Source organism: Dromiciops gliroides, chromosome 4 (assembly GCF_019393635.1).
Source record: "Dromiciops gliroides isolate mDroGli1 chromosome 4, mDroGli1.pri, whole genome shotgun sequence".
In the NCBI taxonomy this organism is placed as follows: Eukaryota; Metazoa; Chordata; class Mammalia; order Microbiotheria; family Microbiotheriidae; genus Dromiciops; species Dromiciops gliroides.
In genome coordinates, this window is record NC_057864.1 from 162,563,373 (window position 1) to 162,577,895 (window position 14,523).

At 45.2% G+C, this 14,523-nt stretch overlaps 1 protein-coding gene across 1 annotated transcript; it reads right to left on the minus strand.

Annotated features, from left to right (window-relative positions):
- Positions 1-1,301: 1,301 nt before the first annotated feature.
- SPRR4 (small proline rich protein 4) lies at positions 1,302-4,578 on the minus strand. The gene is made up of 2 exons (XM_043964356.1): positions 4,549-4,578; positions 1,302-1,557 (listed from the first exon to the last, which is right to left on the minus strand). The coding sequence occupies exon 2, from the start codon at positions 1,536-1,538 to the stop codon at positions 1,302-1,304; it is 237 nt and encodes a 78-aa protein (XP_043820291.1). The 5' UTR covers positions 1,539-1,557; positions 4,549-4,578.
- Positions 4,579-14,523: the final 9,945 nt, after the last annotated feature.

The following is a 14,523-nucleotide window of genomic DNA, read 5'->3' on the forward strand; positions in this document are numbered from 1 at the left end:
CTAAGGTCACAGTCTGAAGAGAGCTCCTTCCTGATTCTCTGGGGAGGGGTGCATCCAAAGTGACCCAAAGTGGGTGTCTTTGTTTCCAAACTTTTTGGTCGCTCATCTTTGTTTGCATTCATTTGAAGGTTTCTTGGTGAATGATTTTGAGTCATTTTTGCATTTTTATGCTCTTTTCCATCATACTTATTTGGTGGAATGGATACAGTTCTGCCTTGGAGTCAAGAAGACCTGGGGTGAGCTGTGCTGACCCTGGACAAATCATTAACCTTCATAGCACCTAGGCAAATCTCTAAAATTATAAATTGCTGGAAGGGGGCTGGGGGGTTAATATGCATTGGTAGAAAAAGTTTAATTCACTGGTGTTCCTTTTACCACACAGATCTTCTAAAAAAAATTAATTTTAATTTTTAAAAAGGTCCAGGACAAGCCCTGCCTACAGGAAACACTAGTCTGACCCTCCCCACTCCCTGCAACAGCATTCGTTCTAGCCCCATTTTTCAACCCAAGTAGTTGCAATGTATGACCTTCCCTATCTCCCAATTCACAAACTCATAGAGGTCCCTGGCCCCATCTCCCCATTAGGGTCCTCCTCAGCCCTCACCACACACATATCTCCCCCACAAGAAGCTTCCAAACTCCTGAACCCTAGCTCTCCCTCTGGAGGTCCTCCCCAACACACATACCCTCCCCACTCTCAACACATAGCCTTCCCCACCCTTCTCCATCAACACTCCCTGCGGCATTCCCTCCACCTCCAACACACTCACTCTTTCTCTCCCCCAGGATTCACACAAGAATAGTGCACAGAGTATAAGGTGAGGAACAGACCAGGGGACAGGTGGCAACATGTAACATCAGCTTTATTGGGAGGAGAAGGTCAGAGAAGGGAGGATACTGAGGGTTAGATTAGCAAGAGGGAGCCCTTGGGAGCAGTTGTACATTAGATCTTCCATCTCCCCATGGGGCAATAGAATACGAGACTAACCCCATGCTTCCCCAGCTGGGCTGGCCCCAGGGGCTGAGTAGAGCCTGGGTTGTGACTGTGAGCCAAAGAGGGGAAGGAAAAGATGGTGAGAGTAAGGCTGAGTCAGCTCTCTTCTCCCAAGTCAGGGCTCACAGTCTTAGAGAACATGGAGTAAGCAGATTAACTGCCCCACCTGGGGCCTAGGCAGGGACTGGGCTAAAGTAGGGAAACCTGTTGGAGCTACTGGCCTCCTAGTGCAGGGAATGGGAGGGTCTCTATGCATCGATGGTTCCCACAGAGAGAGGGCATGGCTAGGCACAAGTCCCAGTGGCCTTTACTTCTGCTTGGGATGCTGGGCAGGTGGGCACTTCTGCTGGGCAGGTGGGCACTTCTGCTGGGATGGTACAGCTGTGCCCTTGGGTGGGCATGGGTCCTTGGTTTGAGGAGCACAGGGATCCTTTGTCTTGGGAGCACACGGCTCCTGGCACTTGACAGGGGGTGGCTGGCAGGGCTGTTTCACCTGCTGCTGCTGAGGCTGCTGGGAGGGGCATTGCTGCTGCTGGGATGACATTGTTCTCCAATGAGGTGAGCTTAAAAGAGAGAAAATACAGGCCACATCAGCCACTACCCCAGAACCCGCTGGAAAGACAGAGTCACACTGTCTTGGTCCTAAAAGAATGAGCCCAGCCAACTACCCCTCATTTTAGAGATGAGGACACTGGAGCACAGAGCAAAAATATGGCTTGCCTGAGGTCACAGTCAGTGGCAGAACCAGAGCCTAACCCAGGTCTTTGGATTCCCCTGTAATCATTTTTTCAGCTATAACCTGTCACTTCCTACACATTTCTACATGCAGTACCTAGTACAGAACCGAACACAGACCAGGGTCATAGACTGATTGATTTGGACAGGTAGATGGTACAGAGTGCTAGATGCGGAAGAGGATAGATAGGAAGGCCTGAGTTCAAATCCAATCTCTGATACTTACCAGCTATTTGATCCTGAGCAAATCATTTAACATCTCTTAACCTCAGTTTCCTGATGTTTATAATTGGGACAATAATAGCACCTATCTCCCAGGGCTGTTACAAAAATCAAATGAGATAATATGTGTAAAGCACTATATAAATGTTAGATTATTATTATTATTATTATTATTATTATTATTATTATTATTATTATTATTAAAGGAAGCTAGGTGGCACAGTAGATAGGGTGCCGGGCTTAGAGTCAGGAAGACTCAACTTCCTGAGTTCAAATCCAGCCTCAGATACTTACTAGCTGTGTGACCCTGGGCAAATCACTTAACCCTGTCTGCCTCAGTTTCCTCATATGTAAAATGAGCTGGAGGAGGAAATGGCAAACCCCTCCAGCATCTCTGCTGAGAAAATGCCAAATGGAGTCACAAGGAGTCATATATGACTGAAATGACTGAATGGCTAGGCACAGTCCCGGTGGGACCTCATGTTGCAGATGAGGTTCACAGAGTTGAGCTACACAGGTAGTAGGCAGAAGAGCCAGGACCAAAAAGTGGATCTGACTCCAAGCTCAGCATGATTTCCACTCTATCATGTTCAATAAATACTTGTTGGACAGTGAATAGGCTGATGGTTGCCCTAGCCGTGAGGTCTAATCCCAGACCCTTTTCTACCCCTCTTCCCAATGTGGCCACCTTAAAAGGTGGTCAGTTCCCTATGACTGGGAGCCATCAAGCAGAGGTATCACCAGGAGTATTGTTGAAAGAATTCCTGTTCACACAAAGGTTAAGATGGATGGACTCTAAGGTCTGGACATTCCAATTCTGAGATTCTGGTCTTCCCTCATCTTACCAGCCAGGTGATTAGTCACCTTAAGTCACTAGGTGGCACAGTGTATATAGCATTGGACTTAGAGTCCAAAGAAAGACCTAGGTTCAAATCCTGCCTCAGACACTTATTAGCTGTCTGACCCTGAGCAAGTTGCTCTTTCCAGCAGATTTTCCTGATCTGTAAATTGGTATTATCATAGCACCTATCTCACATGGTTGTTGTTAAAATGAAATTAGACAATGTATTTAAAGTGCTTTGTAAATCTTAAAGCACTATGGGAATGCTAACTATTATTATTAGGGGCCTAAAACTTTGACCTCCTGGGGTTTGGGGGAGGGAGAAACAGTACACAGAACACCAGCCCTGGAGTTAGGAAGACTCAACATCCTGAGTTCAAATCTGGTCTCAGACTCTTTTTTTTTTTTTTTTTAGTGAGGCAATTGGGGTTAAGTGACTTGCCCAGGGTCACACAGCTAGTAAGTGTTAAGTGTCTGAGGCCGGATTTGAACTCAGGTACTCCTGAATCCAGGGCTGATGCTCTATCCACTGCGCCACCTAGCTGCCCCCCTGGTCTCAGACTCTTTACTGGCTGTGTGACCCTGGGCAAGTCACTTAACCCTGTCTGCCTCAGCTTCCTCATATGTAAAATGAGCTGGAGGAGGAAATGACAAACCATGCCAGTATCTCTGCCAAGAAAACCTCCAATGGGGTCAAAGGAGAGTTGAACACAACTGAACAACAAGAGAGAAATAATGGAAATATCACTAGACAAGGAGTTAGGAGCCCTTTGGTCTAGTCTTGCCCCTGCTCCTGACTCATTCTGTGACCTTAAGCAGACAACCTGTGATAGGACCTCAAGATGGGAAGAGATTTCAGAGACGATCTCATCCAACCTAAGCAAAAATTCCCCTGTATAAGGTTTTTGTTTTGTGTTAAGGCAATCAGAGTTATGTGACTTGCCCAGGGTCACACAACTAGTGTCAAGTGTCTGAGGCTGGATTTGAACTCAGCCCTCAGGTCCTCCTAGCTCTAGGGCCAGTGCTCTATCCACTACACCACCTAGCTACACCCCCTGTATAAGTTGCCCATCAAGGACAAAAAGCTTCTTCTTGAAGAGTGAGGGAGAACCCAGTACCTTTGAGCCTAAATTTCCCCATATGTCCGATGGAGATAATGACATCTTCCATGCTTACTTCTTAGAGGAGCTGTGAATAGCAAATGAGATCATGGATTTAAAGGTGCTTTGAGAAGCCAGAGCACATTTCAAGGGAGTACCGGGATGTACTGGAAAGAGCACCGTCCTGCAAGTCAGCACATCTGAGTTCTAAACCCTTTCTGCCCCATCTTTAGACTCACAAGCCAGAAGATATTGTAGAGATCATTCAATCTAATTCCTCACTTTACAGATGAGGAGACTAAGGTCCCCACAAAGGAAGTGATGTGTCCAGGAAGACACAGCAAGGGTGTGCATCAAGCTACATGGACTCTAAAGTCCCTTTCAGCTCCCGTGTTCTCTGGTTCTGTCTGGATGAAGTGTGGGACCCGGCAGTATCCTTGCCTAGCTCTAGTGCAGTATCCTTAACCTCATTTCCCCCTCCTCCAAACAGGAGAGTAGTGAAGCAAATGGTAATCGGAATTGAATCATTAGCTAGTAAGCCACTCTTTTCCAGAATAGTCAAGAAACTTAAAGGGATCCCCAGTTTCCCTGAATTTCAGAAAAATAGAAAGATCAACAAAGGTTGGTCTTGAGAGAGCCAAAAGGCCCTAACTTACCCAAAGAGGCAGGTAGGATGAGTGGGGAAGAATCAGAGAGCAGATTGTTCAGCTCCCAGACCTTGGGAAGCTTTATACAGTCCCCCCAACTGCCTCAGGGCATTGGCATGGCCCATGACTACCACATCCCCATGAGTATATCTTGCCAATTTCTCCCACCTGTACTTCCTCCAGGGACTAGTTTTACTGGCCTGTTTTGGTGGAAACCACCCACTGGGTGCTTTTAGCAAGCCTGGTCCTTCTCCACCTAGACACATCTGGTGAGATAGTCCCGGGGTGGAGGAGTCTGGGGGAGTAGAAAAATGAAGTGGGGGGAGCACTTCTAAATCACAGTAATAGCTTATATCTATAGAGCACTTTGTACTTAATAATAATAATAATAGCAGCTAACATTTATATAGTGCTTAAAGGTTTGCCTTAAAGTGCTTTATAAAGATTGTCTTCTTTGATCCTCACAACATCCCTGGGAGCAAGTGCTATCATTTTTCCCATTTTACAGATAGGAACCTGAGGCAGACAGAGATTAAGTGACTTGCTGGTAAATGTCTGAGGTCACATTTGAACTCTGGTCTTTCTGACTCCAGATCCAGCACCATCCACTGTGACACCTAGCTGCCTACAAAGTACTTTATTAATGTAATCTCAGTTGAGCTTCACAGAAGCCCTGTCAGGGAGGACATAGGGGAAATGTTATTATTTTTACATATGATCAAACTGAGGCTCAGAAAATTCAGTTCAGTGGGACAAATTTGCATTAAGTATCTATTAAGGGGGGGGACAGCTAGGTGGCGCAGTGGATAGAGCACCAGCCCTGGATTCAGGAGGACCTGAGTTCAAATCCAGTCTCAGACACTTGACACTAGCTGTGTGATCCTGAGCAAATCACTTAACCCCAGTTGCCTCACCAAAAAAAAAAAAAAAAAGTATTAAGGGGCAGCTAGGTGGTGCAGTGGATAGAGCACTGGCCCTGGAGTCAGGAGGACCTGAGTTCAAATCCGGCCTCAGACACTTAATACTTACTAGCTGTGTGACCCTGGGCAAATCACTTAACCCCAATTGCCTCACCAAAAAAAAAGTATCTATTAAATATGAGGATAGACAGATGAAAAATATCATAAAAAGATTTAAACCCAGAACTTCCACCTCTATACTGCTTTGAAAGCTTTGTGACTGCTGTGGACAAAGGCAATGTGCAAATGCCCCAACTGGTGCTTCCATGGCCAAAGTATTGTCCCATTCACCTTATACGGGAAAGGCCCCAGCTTATACTCAGGCCAAAACAAGTCTCTCTCACAGCTTCTTAAAGGTAGCACAATGGATAGAGCCCTGGGCTTAGACTCTGGAAGACCAGAGCTCAGATTTGAACTCAAATCCTTACTGGCTGGGCAAGTCATTTAACCTCTGCCTGCCTCATTTTCCTCAACTGCAAAATGAGGATATTAACAACAGCTGTGAGGATCAAATGAAGTAATACATTTAAAGCACTTAGCACAGTACCTGGCACATTTTAGTTGCTTAGTCATTTTTCAGTCAAGTCCAACTCTCTGTGACCCTTTTGGGGTTTTCTTGGCAAAGGTACTAGAGTGGTTTGCTATTTCCTTCTCCAGCTCATTTTACAGATGGAGAAACTGAAGCAAAGAGGGTTAAGTGACTTGCCCAAGGTCACACAACTAGGAAGTGTCTGAGGCAGGATTTGAACTCAGAAAGAGGAGTCTCTCTGACTCAAGGCCTGGCACATAGTACACACTCTATATAGGCAGGTTCCTTTTCCTTAACTGAGGCACCACCTGGCATGAATTGTCCAGCTCTGGGCAGAGCAAGGTCCAAAAGATGTCCTGGATAGAGGAAGCCCTAGACTTTTGGTCCTTTTATAAGTAGGAAGCAAGGAATTTCTGTGATCTGGATCTCTGGATAATCAGCCTAGCGACCCGAGTCATAAAGAATCGCCAAATGTTAGAGCTGAAAGAGATGATCTGGGCCAGCCTACTCTTTTCAGAAGTGAGGAAACTGAGGTGCAAAAAGGACAGTGCCCTTGTCCAAGGCCATAGGATCATAAATGTAGAACTGGTAGGGACAGCTAGGTGGCGCCATAGTGCACAGAGCACACAGGGCCCTGAATCAGGGAGACTCATCTTCCCAAGTTCAAATCCAGCCTCAGACACTTACTAGCTGTGTGACCCTGGGCAAGTCACTTCACCCTGCTTGCCTCAGTTTCCTCATCTGTCAAATGAGCTGGAGAAGGGGCAAACCCCTCCTGTATCTCCATCAAGAATCCCCCAAATGGGGTCATGAAGAACAACTGAATAAGAACTAAAGGCATTAAAGGTCATTGAATCCAGTCCCCTCGTTTTACAGATGAAGGAAATGAGTTACAGAGGGACAAAGGGGCTTGCCCAGGATCACCCAGGAAGTAAGTTTCAAGGGTAGAGTTGGAGGAAAGGGTTGGGGGGAGAGTATGGGGATAAGAAGGAAGAAAGGGAACTAGTATTTATTAAGCACCTATGTGCCAGGCACTGTGTTAATCACTTTTAAAATATTATGTTATAGGGGGCAGCTAGGTGGTGCAGTAGATAAAGCACCAGCCCTGGATTCAGGAGGACCTGAGTTTTCAAATCTGGCCTCCTCAGATACTTGACATTTATTAGCTGTGTGACCCTGGGCAAGTCACTTAACCCTTATTGCCCTGCCCCAAATATATATATATATATATATATATATATATATATATATATATATATATATGTACAGAGAGAAAGAGAGAGAGAGCACTGCCCTAGAGTCAGGAGGACCTGAGTTCAAATCCAGCCTCAGATACTAGCTATGTGACCCTGGGCATGTCACTTAACCCCAGTTGCCTCCAAAACCAAAATGAAACAAGAATACTATGCCATTTGATTCTCACAATAAGCCTGGGAGAGAGGGTTTATTATTATCCCCATTTTAGAGCTGAGGAAGCTGAGACAGATAGAGGTGAAGTGACTCACCCAAGGTCACACAAGTGGTCTCAGACTGGATTTTTAACTCAGGGCTCTCTGACTCCCAGCCTGGTGCTCTATCCACCAGCTTCCTCTGATTCCAAATCCAGTATTCCTTCCACTATACCATATGGCCTCTTCTCACACAGTAGGTTAGTAGCAGAGCCAGAACTAGGACCCAAGTCTTCTGCTGGCCATTAACTATTTCTGAAAGGGATTTGTCATCCATTATTTCATATGCTCCCCGAAGCATATCATGGAGCTAGGTGGCACCATGGCTAGAGTGTTGGACTTGGAGTTAGGAAGGCCCAAGTTCAAATCCAGCCTCAGATACTCACTAGCTGTATGACCCTGGGCAAGTCATTTAACTGCCTGCCTCATTTTCTTCCACTGTAAAATGAGGATATTAATAACAGAGTGAGGATTTTTCTCAACCTCAGTTTCCTCATCTGTAAAATGGGATAGCCAAAGATCAAGTGAGATAATGTCAAGTGCCTTGCAAACCTTAAATTAGCACTTTGTAAAAACTGTGTTGTCCTGACTCCAATCTCTGTCAACTCCCATATCCAATCAGCTGTCAAAGCATGTGATTTCTACCTTTATACCATCTCTCCAATATGTCCCCCTCTCCCCTCTGATGCTGCATCTAGCCTGGTGTAAGCCTCCAACACCTCACATTTGTACTGTGACTGTACCCCTCCAGCTGATTCCCCTGCCTTGGTCCCAGTTCATTCTCAGCTGTCAAATTGACCCTCCTGAAACTCAGACCTGGCCATGATCCACCCCACCCTGCCCCCTGCCCCCTGCCCTTCCCTACTCATACTCAGTAAGACTTCTGGTTCTTCCACAGGTAGGAAGGAAGGGATTTCTGAGATCTGAATCCCTGGACACTCAAGCCAGTGACTCAAGTTCCTTCAGGATCAAAAATAAAATCCTATGTTTGGCTTTTAGAGTCCTTCAAAACTTGGCTCCTTCCTACTCTTCTAAATCTTTTCACACCTTACTCCCCTCCAGGTACACTAAGATCCAAGAATACTGGCCCAGTGTTTTCACTGTCTGACCGCCCATGCCTGGAATGCTCTTCTTCATCACCTCTTCCTCCAGCTTCCCAGGCTTCCTTCTGGTAACAGCAAAAGACACACCCTCCTTCTACCAGAAGCTTTTACTAATCCCCCTTCATCTTAGTGCCTTCCCTCTTTGTAGTTCAGTCCTTTCAGTCACATCCAAGGTTTCATGGCTCCATTTGGGGTTTTCTTGGCAGAGATACTGGAGTAGTTTGTCATTTTCTTCTCCAGCTTATTTTCCAGATGAAGAAACTGAGGCAAACAGGGACAAGTGACTTGCCTAGCCACAGCTAGTAAGTGTCTAAAGCCAGATTTGAACTCAGGAATATGAGTCCAGTGCTCTATCTAATCTGCCACCTAGTTGCCTCCTTGATTTATCCTTACATATACACATAGTTTTTTACACAGTTTGAATATCATTTCTCCTATTAGATTGTGAGCTTTTTTTTTTTTGCAGGGCAATGAGGGTTAAGTGACTTGCCCAGGGTCACACAACTAGTAAGTGTCAAGTGTCTGAGGCCCGATTTGAACTCAGGTCCTCCTGACTCCAGGGCCTATGCTTTATCCACTGCACCACCTAGCTGCCTCCTAGACTGTGAGCTTCTTAAGAATAAGGACTGTCGGGGCAGCTAGGTGGCGCACTGGCTCTGGAGTCAGGAGGACCTGAGTTCAAATGTGACCTCAGATACTTGACACTTACTAGCTGTGTGACCCTGGGCAAGTCACTGTCATGGGGTGCAGAGCACCCCAGAAATTCTCTGGGGCACATCAAGGAACCTTCTCCTTGAGAAACTAAACCAGAGGACAGATAACGCCTAGAGAGATAAACTGAACCAAATCGGACTGAGCTAGCTTGGGATTCCTACCCTCCATTCTGGTCTCCCTTACCCTGGGGAGATAAATTTGGGTGTGGCTGCAGCCTTTGTGTTCTGAAGAGGGATCCGTAGCCACCCCTCACCCAATTCCTCTAGTCACTACCAGTGGGGGATGGTCCTCCACTCCTCACCCAATTCCCCCAGCTACCACCAGTGGGGGATGGTCCTCTCTCACTAAAGGAACTTTTCACGGGCAGATGGTCCACCCCCATCAGGCCTCTATAAAAGTACCTTCCAGTCTCCTGTTCGAGGAGATTTGGTACCTCTGAGCCATGTGCTTTATGCCAAATCTCCCCATGAAAAGTCCAAGGATTTCTTTCATGGTTTCCCTCCCCCCACCCTTCCCTTCCCTTGCTCCTAAATAAACTGCCACCTTATTCTAACTACGTTTTGTGTGCAAGAGGGTGTAATTCTTTAAAGAGGAATTCCTAAGAACCCCAATCCCTAACACATCCCGTACCCCATTTCCCATCATATCATCACTTAACCTTAATTGCCTCACAAAAAAAAAAAGGACTGTCTCTTTTTTTCTTTCTTTGTATCCCCAGTGCTTAACACAGTACCTGGCATATAGTAGGCACTTAATAAATGCCACTTGATCGATGGAAAAGTTATCATTGTTATTTTTTATTATTATTATTATATCCTTTGCAAGGTAGGCAGGGTGAAGATTATTATGCTCTATGTAATTGCTTGACCTGATGCAGGTTGTAACCCTGGGCAAGTCACTTAACCTCAGTTGCCTCAAACATCCAGAACCATCTCCAGTCAGCCTAATGTATATCTTTTTTTTTTTTTTTTTTTTTTTTTTTTTTTTTTTTTAGTGAGGCAATTGGGGCTAAGCGACTTGCCCAGGGTCACACAGCTAGTAAGTGTTAAGTGTCTGAGGCCGGATTTGAACTCAGGTCCTCCTGAATCCAGGGCCGGTGCTCTATCCACTGCGCCACTTAGCTGCCCCAGCCTAATGTATATCTTGCCACTGGACCCAGATGACTCTGGAGGAGAGAGTGGGTTTGGTGACTTTGAACAGCTCTCCCTGTCACATAAATCCAATTCAGTGCAAGTCATGATGACACCCTGATGTCATGGTCTTCTTCAACAACTAAATGACTACTATATATGCTAGGCACTATGCTTGGGGATACAATGGGGGAAAATGTCCCTTCCCTCAAGGAGCTTACATTTTATATTTGAGGTTGCAGAGAAGTTTGCACCTTGGGACAGCTCCAAAAAGCCTCAGCATAATTGCATTAGAAAACTGCTATTTCCAGGACAGAGTAAGATGACTTTGCTTGGTAGAGGGAGACCCTTGTGTTAAAGAGACTAGGGGCTCTTCCTTCCTCCTTAGGTTCTGGTCGTGCCACAATGGACCACATCCCTTCTCCTTGGTATCCTGAACTGAAAACAAACCCTTCAGGCCATCTCCTCCCCTTCTGCCCAATTAACCTTCAGACAAAGCCTTCTGGGTTCAGGTTTCCTCATTCCATCTTTAATACTTTAATACAGACACCTCCACACCATCCTGGGCCCTTGGATGGAAATAATGCAATTGGAAAAAAGTAGCCAATGGTCTAGGCATTTCTATTGTATCACCTTAATAGCTGACTAATTGGAGTTAACTTTCTTCCTCAATGATCTCATTCTTTTTACTGATTTAATTTGCTTCTGAATGTCTCATTCAATTTGAGGAGGTTTTCTAGGGAGAGGAGGGGATTAAAACAAGCATCCAAGTTCATGTGACCTTTTTGTCCCTTGTTCTCTCACCTATAAAATGAAGACATTGGGGCAGCTAGATGGTGCAGTGGATAGAGCACCAGCCTTGGAGTCAGGAGTACCTGAGTTCAAATCTGGCCTCAGACATTTAACACTTACTGGCTGTGTGACCCTGGGCAAGTCACTTAACCCCAATTGCCTCACTAAAAATAAATAAATAAATATAAAATTAAGACATTAAATTAAAGTAGTGGTTCCCAAAGTTTTTTTTTTCCCTGAACTCCTTTCAGATACAAGAAAAGAATGTGTTGTGAACCCCCTGGGTGTTTTAATATGGTATATGTAACATTCTGCAATTATTTACTGCTTAAAGAATTGAAGAAATTTTAGCATGAACCCCTTCGATCAGGTTTGTGGTTCAAAAACCACTAAATGAGAACCATTGGACAGCACAATCACTGAGGTCCCTTCCAGCTCTTAATCCCTGATCCCAGTGTTTGGGACAAACTGCCTCAGTTTACCCAAATAACTAGAGGAGACCACCAAGTCAAGCAGAGACAGATTTATTACATTCTCGCAAGAATGGGCAAATTCAATCCTGAGATTAAGCCACAATGATAGACTCAAACTTTGAGGGTTTTATAGTAATTTTGAGGAGGAAAGTCTCCATGTGCACTAGGGTGAGCTCACAATCTAACATCCAATCCTTTCTCACCCAGAATGCGTGCTTAGCTCATGAACAATTTATGGAGACATGTATACGTGTTCCAAGAACAAGGGGGAAAAGGGGAGGGGGAACAAGGTCAAACCAAGGGAAGAGGGAAGGGAGGTAACAAGTCTGAGGAATGTCAAAGAAAAGGTGAGGCAGAAATCACTCCCTTATCTGCCTGCAATTAATCCATGACAGGGTTCTGACATGTGAGAGGGGGTAGGCAGGCTGGTTGGAGACAAGATTTTTATTATAGGCAGTAAATACTGCTAATTGGTAAAGGAGACAATGAGAACTTAACAAGCAATAAACTTTTAGGCAAAGAGAGAGACTAACTATACTGGGGCGGGGGGGGGGGCGTATCTTCCAAACCCCATCCTCAGAGTTTAATCTAACTCAAATCCATAATCATCTTACACAGAACTGACACAAGTCCATCATCTCATACACCAGGATCTTGTGACTTCTCTGTGTCTCTACACCAAAAAAATCAGCAATCCAGCCATCCAGAGCTGGGAGTTGCTTTCTTCTCTCGGGGAGTAGGTTTGCTTGCTCACCACAACCTAAGCTGCATCTATGACAAAAGAACCTACTGGATTAGTTCACATTGAGATGGCATGTTCTGCTTTACAGAAGACTTCATTTCCTGTCTTTTTGCCTTCAACCCTTCCATTCTCTCTGCAAGCTATGTGAGGGAGCCCAGGTATTATAATGTCCATTTTACAGATGAGGAAACTGAGATTGAGAGACAGAAATGGCTTGACACAGAAGGACTTGAACCTGGTCCTATTAGGCTATTTACTCCACTCATCACTACTGATTTTACTTTTTGCTAGTCCACACTGTCACAGACGATTCTCACAAAGTCCTGTGAGCATAAGCAGAACAGAGTAACCATTATCCTCATTTAAAAGAGGAGGAAACACACTCAGAAATATCAAAAGACTTAATCTCTTAAATGACAGGTCTGAAACTAGTACCGGGTTCTTTTGACTTCCATCCAAACCCTCACTCTTTCCACTAGCTTAACTGGAATCTATGGCAGTAGAACCTTCCCTTGCTTCCCTTCCTCATATCCCTAGTCATTCGAGGTACCATTACCATTGAATTGATTGAAACATCAAACCTCTGAGTTGACCAGGGTAGACAAGTCATCCAATCCAACCCCCCCTCTAGGAATCCTCTGAAAAGAAATACCTTTGTGTCAGCTGATTACTCCTGTGGTATTACCCTTCCTAAGAACATTCGGATTCTTTAAATAAGGTCTTTTGACAGTAGAGGTTTCAACCCAGACCTGAAGGCATGGGGGGAATTTGAGTGTGGAGTAAAGGAATGGAGACTTCACTGGGGTTTCTCAGACCGAAGTAGGAAGGGCACTGCCACCTGGGTAAGACCCCCTGGGTGAATCACTTAACCTCTCCACACCTCAGTTTTCTCATTGGTAAAATGAAAGTTTTGAACTTGGTGGCTCCTAAGCTTCCTTCCAGGTCAAAGCTTGGATGGATAATCCTATGATTTCTGTAGAACTAAGCTTAGAATCTCTCTGTTCCAGATCTGTGTGTGTGTGTGTGTGTGTGTGTGTGTGTGTGTATGTAAATGCAATGGAGACTAAGGAAACTGAGTAATGTTTCCAGCTGCTACAAGCCTCCAACCCAGCATCCAGAGAGAACAGGTGTTTGCCTGAGATGAGCCAGGAAAGGCAGGGCATGAGGAATACTCATTGGTGGGGCTGAGTCAAAAAGCTTGAGAAACCAGGGGACCCACCCTGTAAACAAATAGTGGGGTAACCAGCTGGCTGAGCTCCATACACATAGGGAGGGGACCTTCCCAAACATAATACTAATCATTTCATGCACAATCGGGACCCATCTTCTTCTAGTCACTTTTGTATGATGGCTTCTGGGAGGGAACCTTAGTCAGGTGAGAGGTGAGCTAATTGCCCTTTGAGACACTAAAAGACTAGAGAAGTTAAGTTCTGCTGCCCTGGCCCACATTAATTGTGCTAGGTCCAGGAATTGGTCTTTTAAGAAAACCACAAAAAACCAAAAAACCCTCGTGCGTAGCCCAGCAGCTCCCTTGCTGCGATCTATTGAAAGTCAGCCCTTGACACAAACTTTTGTAAAAAAAAAAAAAAAAAAGGAAGAGAAAAAAGCAGGTTTAGTGTCAAGACTTTCTAGATAATCAGTATGGTATCTGAACCTGGGTTCAAATATTATTTCTGCCATTCACCACCTACATGACCTTAGCAAATCCCTTTACTTCTGAACCCATTTCTTCTTCTGTAAAATGAATTGGTTGAGCTAGATATCTCCACAGTCCCCTTCAACTCCAAATCGCTGATTCTCTGACCCTCCCCCCCCCCTACCCAAGAACCCTTCCAGCTATAAGTCTATGATCTTATGCTATGGAATGTAGGCAAGAAGGGTCTGAACATTGTTCGGATGAGCCAGGGTGAGGAAGGGCGTGGTCTCAGGGAGCACCACGAGCTCTGTGGGGAAGGGAAGGAAGTGATGATCTCATTCCAGCAAGGGGGACTGGAGAATGAGGGGAATGAAGGCAAGGAAAGGTGAAGGGAAAATTGAGGGGATGGATTAGAGCCCCAGTTTGGGAGATGGTTGTGAGGTGTTAACTGATCGATG